We start from the raw sequence: 12,022 nt of genomic DNA, 5'->3' as shown, positions 1-12,022 counted from the left end.
ACATAGGAAGCACATAGGATAGAAAAAAAAGTCAAGAGGAGAGAAGTGTTAGCTTAAGTCTCAGGAAATTGTTTTCATAAGAGAAGCCTAAAATATTTAAGTTGCAATGAAGTCTAATAAAGGTATCAACTGCTGGTTTAGTGAGCCACTGACATCCTCTTGCTTCAGATTTTCATAGTGTAGCAGCTGTCCCAGTTTTGGATACTTAGAATAAACTGGGCATATGCTGCTTTACCCTTGCTCATTAATGAGAAAAAAGCACCTGGAGGAAAAACTGGCCATTCCAGGTTCAGTTTCTGAGTGAATGATTTGGGGTGTTCTGCCCTCGTGGCCCACTCCCAGAGAGGTTTCTGTAAATCATGACTATTTGCAGTGATACAGTGAGAGAATTCTGTACTGCATTGTGCTTGCCTTGTTTTTCTTTCTTGAAAAACTGATAATGTCATTCCCCTGTGGTCATGGTAAATGAAGCCGTCTAGTCCAACTCCTGTAGTGTGACTTGGCTGAGATGCTGTCTATCTTAGAGAGACTAATTGTGAAGGTCATCTGGATGTCTTCGTTGTCAGTTGTACTCTTCCCCTCAGAAGAATCCGCTTGTGGTAAATAGCCCTGCATTCAAAAGTGACCACTATTTCAGCTGAAGATCTGTTGTAGCTTCTTTCTAGGATGATTTTTTTGAAGGTGTCTTCTATGCCTCTTTCCTCACAATTTGCCAAATTACTCCTGCTTGAACCAACACACAGATGTCTAATTTCAGTATCCCAGTTCTACACATTAATTGGGGCAGAAGTCTGATGTGAGGTGATATCCGAAGTTTTGTTACCTTAATTTTGTTTTATTAACCACGTCTCTTTAGAGCTGTTAGTGCAGTGCAAATACCCTGACAGTATTAAAGTAGCTTTCTTCGTTTGCTCATCTGTCTTCAGCTGTATTTGTAAAATTTATACACAAGCCTGTGCCTTGGGTTAATCATACATTGTTCAGTTTAATCCAAGAAAATGTTCTCTTTTTCATTTTTAAGGGTTTTTTTTTTTGCACTATATATCTAACAGGTTTTTTATTTTATTCTTGACTGATACGTAGCAAAAACCAGACCTTCACAGGATATCTTAAATACTCCATTAGATTGCAAGGTTCTACCAGCCTGGTTAGCTACTTAAGGACCTACCTTTAGTTCAGGGCTTCTTGGCTATGAATTATCATGCTAATAGTCAGCAAAAATTCAGAGCTGTATAAGAGAGGAGAAAGTGAAAATTGTAAACCACAAAAGGAAAAAAATAAACCACCAGCACTGCAGCATAATCTGCTTCTTGGTTAAACAGCCTTGAACTTTGTGATTATGTTACAGCAGACATTTTTGGAAAAAAAATACATCTGTTAGCTGAGTGTTGTATTTTGCAGAGACCAGTACAAACCTATTTTGCTTCAAGGAATTTGAATTTGTCTGTGGTACCTTATGATTGTCAAAGTGTACAGTACAAATACCACTAGCAATTGTTATCGACATACATTATGTTTATGGACCATATCATGAAGATTTGGTGTTTTTACAAGTAGCAAGTAAGAGAAAATATCTGTTCTACTAAACAAAGAGGGGTGAATGCTCTGGGCTGTAACAGTAATAATAATAAAGTTGCTGCTGTAAAGTGGTAAATAAGAAAAATCTTTGTGTGAAAATCAGTAAGTTTCAGCTGTAGTGAGTTTTTAGTATGGCTTGTTAAGATAAAAGAGAAACAGCTGAAGTTTGAAGTCAGGGCTGAATATCATCATGAAATACGCCTTTGGTTACCCCCTTAGGATGAAACGCCTGACTAATGGTCTTGTTCTCAGTGATGATGCCTTTATATCATTAATTTGAATAATTTTCAATGATTACTTCTGATAATTTAGAAATGTTTAATACTGGTTAGCAGTTGCCTATGTAGATGTGGGAGCAATAGTGGCAAATCAGAAATAGCCTGATCAGTCTTATTGTGCCAGTAAGTCAGAAACTGTGATAAATAAGCTGCTCATGCATTCTCTTGCCAGCCTGGTCCTTCATTCTGTTTTCTGAATGAATGAGACTGCCTTGGTAAGAGAATAAATACAGGAAGTGCTCAAAGTCCTGTTCTGCTTTACAAGAAAAGATGCTGTTGAGTTTTACTTGACTGCTCAGTTGATCAAGACACCCAAGTCCCTGGTGAATTTAGAATAAATAAACCTTACAAACAAAACTCCTTCTGTTAGAGTTTATGGAAAAACATTTGTTGGGCTCCCACCTCTAGTTATGGTGTTTTTAGAGCCTTGTCAGACCAACTATACTCCTTAGACCTTTGTGAGTGGATGACAATTTCCACAGCAGAACAGTCCTGATTATTGTATCCTGCCGTAATCCTCCCTGGCATGCTAACAAAAATAGAAGCTTCTCTCAGTAGTTCTACATCTTCCTTCCTATCTTCAATGTAAGAAAATAGAAAAACGTCCTATTGTGATGGGAGTTTGGGATGACTTTGGGTAGCTTGGAGATTACATCAGGACCTATTAAGTTGTAGACTGTTGTATTAGTACTGAGCTGTTTTAGTGCTTTGGAGATGAAGGTCTCTAATACTAGCCAAGAATTTTGTGTATTGGGTGTGTGGAGTGTAATTGTGTAGCTTTTCAGCTGAAGTTGTGGACAACTGTTAATCCAAGTAGTATTCAAGTATCCATTTGCAGCAGTACACTTTCACACTTAAGAATTCAAGGCACTGTTAGTAGTAATATTTGCAAATGAAAACTGCATCACTTGCTGTTCCAATCTACTTTGGGTCAATGTTTGATACTTCGCACTTTGTTTACTCTGCTAATGTCTAGACACAGAACTGATGCTTTTGTATAGGTGAGCTTGGGCTCCCAAGAGCAAACTGAGGATTTCAAACTTCAGAATCTCCCAATATGTAGTGGCCACATGTGGACAGACTTACCAAGGAAGGGGAAGTGATGGGAAGCTTCCTAAAATTCTTCTGAGTATGTTCATTCTGTTCCCAAATGTAGGCATAGATACAGGAGGTTGTCATTAGTGTGCCATGAACACCGTTTCCACCACTGAAGGATGATGCATTAGAGTAATTCTGTTTGTTGTAAGAAGCAGAGCTTAAAATAGAATGGTATGTAAGAATGTATCCTTTCTAAACATAAAGGTTTCTTTGTGTCATAATGAAGTATAGGGCTTTAAAATATTTTAGTATTACTGTCCATCATATATTTTGTTCTTTTCATTGATGTGGCCAACCTTATGACACCTAAATTTGTAAAAACCTTTTTTCCCTCCTTCCTTGTTTGTTGTTTGTTGCTATTTTCCATTTTGTTTTATTTTCTGGTCAGTTTTAATTTTCATTCCGATGTCTGATTTTTTAGTTTGTTTTTTTTTTTTTTAATGTACAGTTTTTTCTCTTGTTTCTATACTAACTCTCTGGAATGCTAAACCTAAGAGATGAGTGTTCAGAGCTGAGCGATCACCCTTGGCATACTTAATTGTCGACAAGTTGTTTGAACTTGTAACACTTGGAAAATGGAACTGAATATATTTGTTTTGCTATTCCCATGGAAACGAGGTATTTATAATGAGCTTCTAAAAAAAGTTACAAATATAGACAAAGAAGCTGATTCTTTGTAGCAGTTGCATAATAGAAAGGAATTAGTTTATTTGGGGGGTTATGGGTTGGGGTTTTTTTCTTTAGTTCATGAGGTCTGAAAAGCTGGTATAAGGAAGGGGTATCCTGAATGTGAACAGGTGAAAATTAACTGGGGACAGCCTTGTGTGTTATGCAGTGTTCATAGGATTATAATTTTTCATACAATAGTTTGAGTTGGAGGGAGCCTTTTACAGATTGTCTAGGTGAACACCACCACCTTGCCCTTCCCCCAGTGAGCAGGGACATACTGCCTGAGATCGGGTTGCTCGTAGCCCCATCCAACCTGACCAGGGATGGGCCATCTACCATTTCTCTGGACAACCTCTTCCAGTGTTTCACCACCCTCCTGAAAATGTCTTCTTTATATCTAGTGTGACTCTACCCTATTTTAGTTTACAGCCATTACCTTGTCATATCACAACAGCTCTGCTAAAAAGCCTGCCCCCATCCTTTCTTGTAAGCCCCCTAAAAGCCGCAGTAAGGTCTCCTGGATCCATGTCTCCACCAGATTGAAGAACCTCATTCTCCCAACTTTTCTTCATGGCAGAGGTGTTCCTTCTATCTGGTCAACTCTGTGGCCCTCCTCTGGACTTGCTCCAACAGGTCAATGTTCTTCCTGTGCTGGGGACCCCAGAGCTGGATGCAGTGTTCCAGGTGGGCTTTCACCAGAACAGAGTAGAGGAGCAGAATCCCCTCCCTTGCCCTGCTGCCCACGCTGCTTTTGATGCAGCCCAGGACATGGTTGTTGGCTTTCTGGGATGTGAGTGCATGTTGCTGGCTCATGTCCAATTTTCCATCCAATAGTACTCCCAAGTAATTATCCCTAGGGTGTTTTTGTGGACCTGGATTGGAGAGAGTGTAAATCAAGGTTGATTGAAAGACTTTTCCTCTGTCATTTCTACCTACTCCATCAGTGGTCTCCTATACATTCAACCCATGACTGTACAAACAGAAGCGAGGGGAGCATGCTGTAGTAGTTAGTAGTCATGATGACAGCAACTGCTCAGAGCTCTTCAAGACTGTCTCTAGAGACAGGAGGGGTGTAGGATTGCTGCTAGGTAATTTAGATGCTGGTACATGGCATACATGTACCATACCTCACATACCAAAAGTGCCAGAGCACGTTGTGTTCTTGGGGTTTTCCACAAGACTTGACATATGTTGCAACTGTAGAGTTTTGGAGTTAATTACGATGCTATACAAGTGGATTTGATAATATTGTAATAGATGGGGGAGTGAGAGGGGGTATTTTTGGAGTGTAGAAAAAGATAACACATTTCAAAATTAAAGCTGTTTTATTTAGGAAACTGGGGATACAGTTGTAAAAGTCCTTTACTCTCAATCCTATTTTTAACATCACTCCAGTTAATGTTGTTCCTGGTAGAGAATATCAGCTACAATGCCCATTTGTTTCTCTTTTAGCTGCAGTACTACATTTGTCTATATGTGTCCAGTTTGGCCTTATACCTTAAGCTGAAGGGGAAAAATCCACTCATTTCCTTGCCCCGTGTAAGTGACAGGGAAAAGACCAAATGTGAGCAGTAGGTATACCTCTATCTTAGACCAAATGTTCTTTGTTCCCTTTGACAGCCATATTTATGTATTTTTCCTTTTAATTCACACACAAAAAAAGTTATGCTGTTCTATTTAATGCATGTGAACCAAAAAAATCTTCATGTGTTACTAAAACCCTGAGATCAGTTGATTTGGTTAGAGCATGGTGCTAATAGCAACAAGGTCATGAGTTTGATCACATAAGAATTGGACTCGATGATCCTTGTGGGTCCCTTCCAGCTCAGAATATTCTGTGAAAAATAAACAAGTCAACACGAATTTCTGCTGGTTTTGTTGAAAATGTTCGTTCTCTTTCCCATTGCGATGATCCTGACTGATGATCCAAACTAAACCTATGTGCTGCAGAAAACTGCCTTTGCAAGGCCTGTGTGGCTAGACTTGGCTGTGAGTCTGTAGAGAATTTAGGGCCTTAGGGTGTTGTGCTGAAGCTTTGCAGTGATTGCCAATGCTTTCTTTTTTTATATGAGAGGCAAAACAAAATGAAGTCTTGACCTCTTGAGCTACTTAAAAGTTCTTGGACATGTTTAATCAGAAGAGGGATGTTAATCCTATTAATGAGAATCCTGGAGAAATTCCAGGTGCAGTTTATTCCACGTGTCTTTCTGATTAATGAAATGCTGGATTATATTCTTCATTTCTAGTGTCATGATGTTCTTTTGCTAGCTAATCCTGTGAGATACTCCAGCACATGCTTTACCTAAAGCAGACAAGTAGTTGCAAACAGCAATGTTTGGTCAAAAAACACATCAAGTTTATTTTGTGGGGGTTGCTGATGTTTGCTACATATGTTGGGCTGCACTGAAAATAAAGAATTATTAGTAATGAACAATTATATAAAGGGTTCCCTTTGTGTTTACAATTATGTAAAGTGTTTCCCTTAGAATTTTGTTTTGAATAGCCATTTTCTCCTTGTTTTAAAAGCCTGGGATAAAATTTCATTTTTTGTTTAGTTAATTGAGTCAGAATCCCTTTATAGTTGTTGGTTGCTAAACCAGAAATCTCACTTCCCCTTCTCATTAGTGGAGGCATCCTCCAGCTGAGAGGGATTTGACCACTGAAGGTGTGTAAGAGAAGATCAAAGATAAATCCATGACATACCACTGAAATTCCCTTCATAATGGTCTTTTTGACACTTGAATTTAAATTAGATTTCTATATACTGCTTTTCTAGCCTGAGATTTCTGTTGCAAGCACACACTATCCTAGCATCTACTGTTTATTCCTATATAAACAGCTGTCTCTGTTGAAAGGACTGGTCTGGGTTGTGTGGTGGTGCTTGGTTATTTTTTTCCCCTGATTTGCTTGAAATGTTCTCTAAATTGGCATAAAAAGAAGTGCTCAAGCAGCAAACAAAGCTTGTGTAGTAGCATGTTTCCCAGCAACGTGGACTCTCAAATATTACTTTAACTTTGAGAGTTTTGTAATGTTGTAAACATTTTCTGCTTTTGAAGATGGTACTATTTAAGATTATATCAACATAAGTATCAAAACATCTTTTTCAAAATGGTTCTGTTTTGATCTGCTAAATTTTGGGGTGTAAATTCTTGTTCAAAAGATCAGAGAATCTGTAATTTACTAATACAGGGAAAGGTGTGGTTTGTGTCTGCTGTAATTCATAAAAACTAAAATAGTTGGGTTTTTTTAAATGGTGAGTAAACTCATTAATGCTGTGAGTTTAAAATTTTAAAATGGATTTTAAAATGAGGAACACTAAAACTTGTTTAATATTAGGGAATTGAGTAGAACAGTGTATACTCCACAACGTTATCTCCTGCCTGAACTAAATATTTTAAAATGCTAGAAAACAAACATGCATTAACCTCCTTTTGGTTAAACACATCTCTGTAGTGAATGCTTTGTAAGAGTTCTATCAACTGAACCCTTTGGTGTGATGGACCAAAAAAGATCTGCAGGAATGATGGTATAAATTGGTGTTCGTAAAGTGTAAATTTCCCATTAGTCAGATTTTGCACCACACACTTGTACAGCAAAATCCTCTCAGTTAAAAGTAAATATAGGTAAGTAATCTACTAATGTGAAAATATGGTCTTCCTATTAGTGAAAACTACAGCTCCAGATTTCTGGGAGTATTCGTGAGTTTACTGGTCTACTGTATTGTATTTTCTGTGTACCTGTGAATGTTTTTTGAAGGTGCTGGTCTACGAAGGAAAACAGGTATTGAATTCAAATGTTTCATTTGAAAATTTGTCAGTCTTCAATTGAGGAGGAATTTCAAGTTTTTAAATGCTTTTCAATTGTTTGCTTTATGCAACAGTAGAATTAATTTACTTGTGAATACATGGTGACTTGTAAATAATATGATAACCAGTTATTCAAAGTGGAATAAAAAAGTAGTAAATAAAAAGACTAAGATGCTTCAGTTCTTGTCTTATACATGCAGGCTTTATAAGTGATCAACCAAATGAGACTGTATTTAATTTGATGAGCTGCAGGCATTTTGACAGTAGGCCCAGTCCCTTTATTTCCTTTTTATTTCTGAACATTCGTCAAGGGAAGTCTATGAAGTGCTGTCTACTGATGTACATATAAAAAAAGTGATATTCCTGGGATGTGTTCTATTTGACACCATAAATTGGCTGCATGGGTCTTCCTGTTCTGTTGCAGTTTTCTGTTGTTCATTGCAGTAAACTGAAACCATTCTGCTATTCTTGGAATGCTTTTTGTACTGTCTTGTAATTTCTTTCAATTGCTGTGTGTTTCAACAGGGGAAAGTCTGTAAGAACTATTACTTTTGAGCAGTTTAAGGAAGCTCTTCAAGAACTCTCCAAGAAGCGATTTAAAGGCAAAAGTGATGAGGAAGCACTTCAAGAAATATATAAACTAATTGAAGGAAAAGGCCCAGGTTTAACTGGAGTAACGGTATGTTACTGGTCTAATGGACAGATTGTTTCTACCTGTCCTTTGTTCTACTGCAGTGTTGTTATGTTCATCTGCTTCCCTTTACAATCCACAAATCCAATTTCTCCATGAGCCCGAAGGCAGCAACTGCTAAGCAGAATGGGAGCAAAGACTATGCAACAACTGAGTATTTTGCACTACTGTGTATTCTTGTGTGGCACTGTCATTGCTCCTTCTAGGAATTGTACTACCACCTAGTAGCACCTCAGGAATATCCTGAGCTCTTCTGTATGCTTAGAACAATGAAACATTAATGAAGAGTGGTGTATCCAAATCAAAAAGTGTAGAAGGACATTAAGTTTAGAGCCTTGATAAAAAAGTTTTAAGATGTTTTGTGACGTACCAAAAAGACTACAGCAAAAGCATCTTAAAATGCATTTAATTACACCATGTGAATCCCAGAACACTGGAAATCTGGGAATAATTATCATGTGGTCTGGTCTTTGTTTCTTGTTTGCTCCAAGTCTGTCAGAGCTATAATATTCTTTCTTTTTAATTTTAAAATATTGGTATTAAGCTTTGTATGTGAAAAGGAAGCTATAAAGCATGCTGTACATAAGCTTGGTTGTCCTTTTAGGTGACCAGGCTAGGCAAGCTTTTTTCCAGTATTTTAGGAGATACTCAGTACTATACTTGAATAGTTCTGTTGGTTTAGTTCTTCTGCTTAAAATTTGTGATGCTTCTGAATTTTGCCTGTAAAGCTGTGAACGAAAATATAATCTTTTCAGAAACTGGTTCTCTGCAAATGATCAGTGTAAGTATCAAGTGGAAAGATCTCTTTTGAGTTGTAAAATAGTCAGCTTTTTGCAAGATTTTATTTTATTACTCTTGTACTCTCATTTAAAACAAGTGGTAATTTTGATACAGACTTAAAATATTGAACCTTCTTTTTTTTCTTCACTTACTCTAGTAAATTTGAATAACAACTTCATCTGTTCAGGGATTCTTGGTTTGAATTGTGTACGTTATTCTAGGCCTCACTCCTGATTCCATTTTTGGTATTTCAGCAGGCAGACATTGAAATGGTTTGTGTCTACCACTAGGGGAACAGCCTCTTTCTGTGTGGGGGACATGGATGAGAGAGCTTTGCAGATGCAGAGTAGTGTCATATAGGTTCTGCAGAGGTATAAGTATGTGCAAGCAGCAGGCGGAAAAGAGTGAAGGGGGAATATGAGCCAGCAATGTGAAGCTTGACTGTTCAATATGTGCAGTTCTGGGGAGAGTTAAAGTGAAGAAAGGGGGATCAGAATATCTTCTGCTATCTGGAAAAGTAAGGGGCAGGAGGCAGAGTTTAAAAAGGAGGGAGATTGCAGGCAGGGAGCATGTGTGTGTGTGTATGTAAAACCAAGCTTCATGTTTGTTTTGTCGTGCTAATTTAGTTCCTGGATGGTAAAAGTGACCCACAAACTTGGCAATTAAAGACATTAAAGTAAGTAAATGAATAGATGGCCACTCTCCTTCTGCAACCCAGGAGTGCATATGTGAAATCTCTGTACAAGCTTTCTAATGCTTTATTTACTTTGGGAAATCGATATTGTGGAAATTTTAGTTTGTGCTGCTTTCTGTATGGTTAGACAAAGTTACATTAAGCTTTTCGTAAAAGTTCTAGGGTAATTCAGTCATGCCATGTAGTGTGTGCCCTGCTCTGTAAAACTCTGCTATAGGTCATGTAGATTTGGTTCAGGTTTCAGACAGAAAACTTTATGTGATTACTGACACATTACTCTAAACATATTAGGGAGCAGGCTGAAAGTGTGATTAAGTGAAGCTTGTGAATAAGAATACTTCAGCAGCATGTGGGGATTTTTGAGTCTTAGCTCCTTATGTTCTGTGTTGGGTATTTTGGGGAGGCAGGCGGCAGGGGCAGTATGTCTGGACTAAATGTCAGCCTGGAGAAAGCACTCCTGCAAAAGGACAGTTGGAAAATTTACCTCCACATTGGACAGTCAGGATTTTAGTGCATGTTGTTGTGATAGAAGTGATAGAAGATTTTTTATTTTTTTCTGTTTATTTTTTCTTTTCCTACAGAATGTTGTAGAATTACAAAAGTCCCTGCTTGTGGTTGATGTGGTTGAGAAGGCTCAGCAGCCAGACATTGAAACTGAGTGAATTTTAGGCCACTTTCTAATCTTGCAACAGAACATGTATGATTGACTTTGTCACACAGGAAGAAAAACAACAGAAAAGTGATAAAGTTTAATGAAGCCAGTGGCTTTATTAGCTCCCTTGGTAGTGGTCTGTCAATAGAATATACAGTGCAGGCCATGTAACTTGGACAGCTTGTAAACAGTCATGTAAATGATATCTAGGGCCTTTTAATTGGCCTCATTCCTACACAAAGGTTGCAAAGAGCAAAACTGAGGTTCTTTCTTTTCCTGTTCCTAAAGCTGTGTGCCGTAACAATGCTGAATGCATTTCTACATCTCCAGTGTAACAGATCCTTGCTTTGTTCATTGCTTGCTGTTAAAATAAAGCCAGTTGAACTTCAGTGTATATTCATCAGGGTCCTTGACATAGAAATGCAGAACAATTTCAAGTGCGAGAGATCTGGGATGATCTCACTCAAACCTTCTGTTCATAAGAGGGCTTACTTAAAGCCAGATCAGGTTGTTTAGGGCTCAGTCCAGTCAGATTCACCGTGAGAGGAGTATGGGTGGCAGGGCAGTACAGCAGCAGCAGCACTTTAAAAGCTGGGTGATGGGTACTCAGGGAGATGTTGATGTGGGCAAGATCATATTCTCGCCAAAATGTACCTGTTAGGGCAAGAGCAAGGAAGCCAGAGTGCAGCCCACAGAGTGTGGTAAATGAGACAAAACAGTTGTTGCAGCAGAAGTGCAAAGAGGCCTAGAAATTCCACTTAAGACAATGTGGATCTGCTTGAGGACTATACAGTAGTATTCTGAAAAAGCTGCAGGACATACTATCCAGCACATGGACATCCATTAAGATGTAGAAGAAGTCTGCAGGACTGCCGTTAGCACATCAGAGTCCTTGGCTCCATTAGGAAGAAGTCCTATATCCATGTTGCATGCTTCAAAGAGCTCCTCTGTCTTCATGGAGGTCAGGGCAGTGGTGGCCACTCTTGTGGGAGACGTGCTGTGGTCAACGTCCTGAGATTCCAGATGGCGGGAGAAGATGAAGAGGAGACTGATGTGGTATTTGTGGAAAACCCAAGCTACACAAGGTCAGGAGGGAGTGACAGCTGGAGACCAAGTGGACAGAGACTATTGAGATAGAGAAGGCTGAAAGCTTGTGGCGTCTGGCAGCAAAAAGTCATAGATACGCTCCACCTGCAGGTCTTCAATTTCAGAATACATACAGTATCCTGAGCACTGGTGAGGATCAACAAGACCCATCAGAGCCAGCTGAGCCTGAATTTAGTGTTCACACAAAAGAGGGAAAATGAGTGGTAGTGGTGACCAGCACGGTCTCACACTGTGGGAACAGACAGGTTCTTTTAAGGATCCTTGGTTGAATGAGAGCTGGCCACAGATTTGTGGTTACATCAGGCCTTAACATGAGCTGTGTGTTAGTGAAAATCTGGAAATGAGTTGAGTGAACAGTCACGGAAGATTTTGCCATCCCCAATATCTCATGTGTTATTACACTTCCCTGTTCCGGAATGGGTGACACTATACTCTAGCAACAGTGCTGTACCTGGAGTCAGGAGTAATGGGTACCAATCACAGATCACTGAAGATTCTTCTCATGGATGATTAAGGCATGTATTTTCTGATCTCACCCGATGTCTCAGGAGTTCTACTGCTTGGTAGGTGCTGGGATCTGGGATTGTTGCAGATGCTTGGACAATATTTGTCCAGCCTCCTAACATGGACCTCTTCTTCCTCTTCCTTGTGGGTACCAAGAGTACTGCT

General features: G+C 38.9%; 1 protein-coding gene across 1 annotated transcript in view; it reads left to right on the top strand.

The window, feature by feature from the left end:
* Window positions 1–12,022, top strand: part of TPPP (tubulin polymerization promoting protein) — a 59,704-nt gene that overhangs the window by 34,800 nt on the left and 12,882 nt on the right. Inside the window, exon 3 of the mRNA XM_082295125.1 lies at window positions 7,955–8,108. Within this exon, the coding sequence (XP_082151251.1) occupies window positions 7,955–8,108 (154 nt within the window). The remainder of the gene's footprint in view (window positions 1–7,954; window positions 8,109–12,022) is intronic.

Source organism: Coloeus monedula, assembly GCF_965178545.1.
Source record: "Coloeus monedula genome assembly, chromosome: 1".
Classification (NCBI taxonomy): Eukaryota; Metazoa; Chordata; class Aves; order Passeriformes; family Corvidae; genus Coloeus; species Coloeus monedula.
Note: the sequence above shows the minus strand (reverse complement) of the source record. Positions and strands in the feature narration are given on the sequence as shown.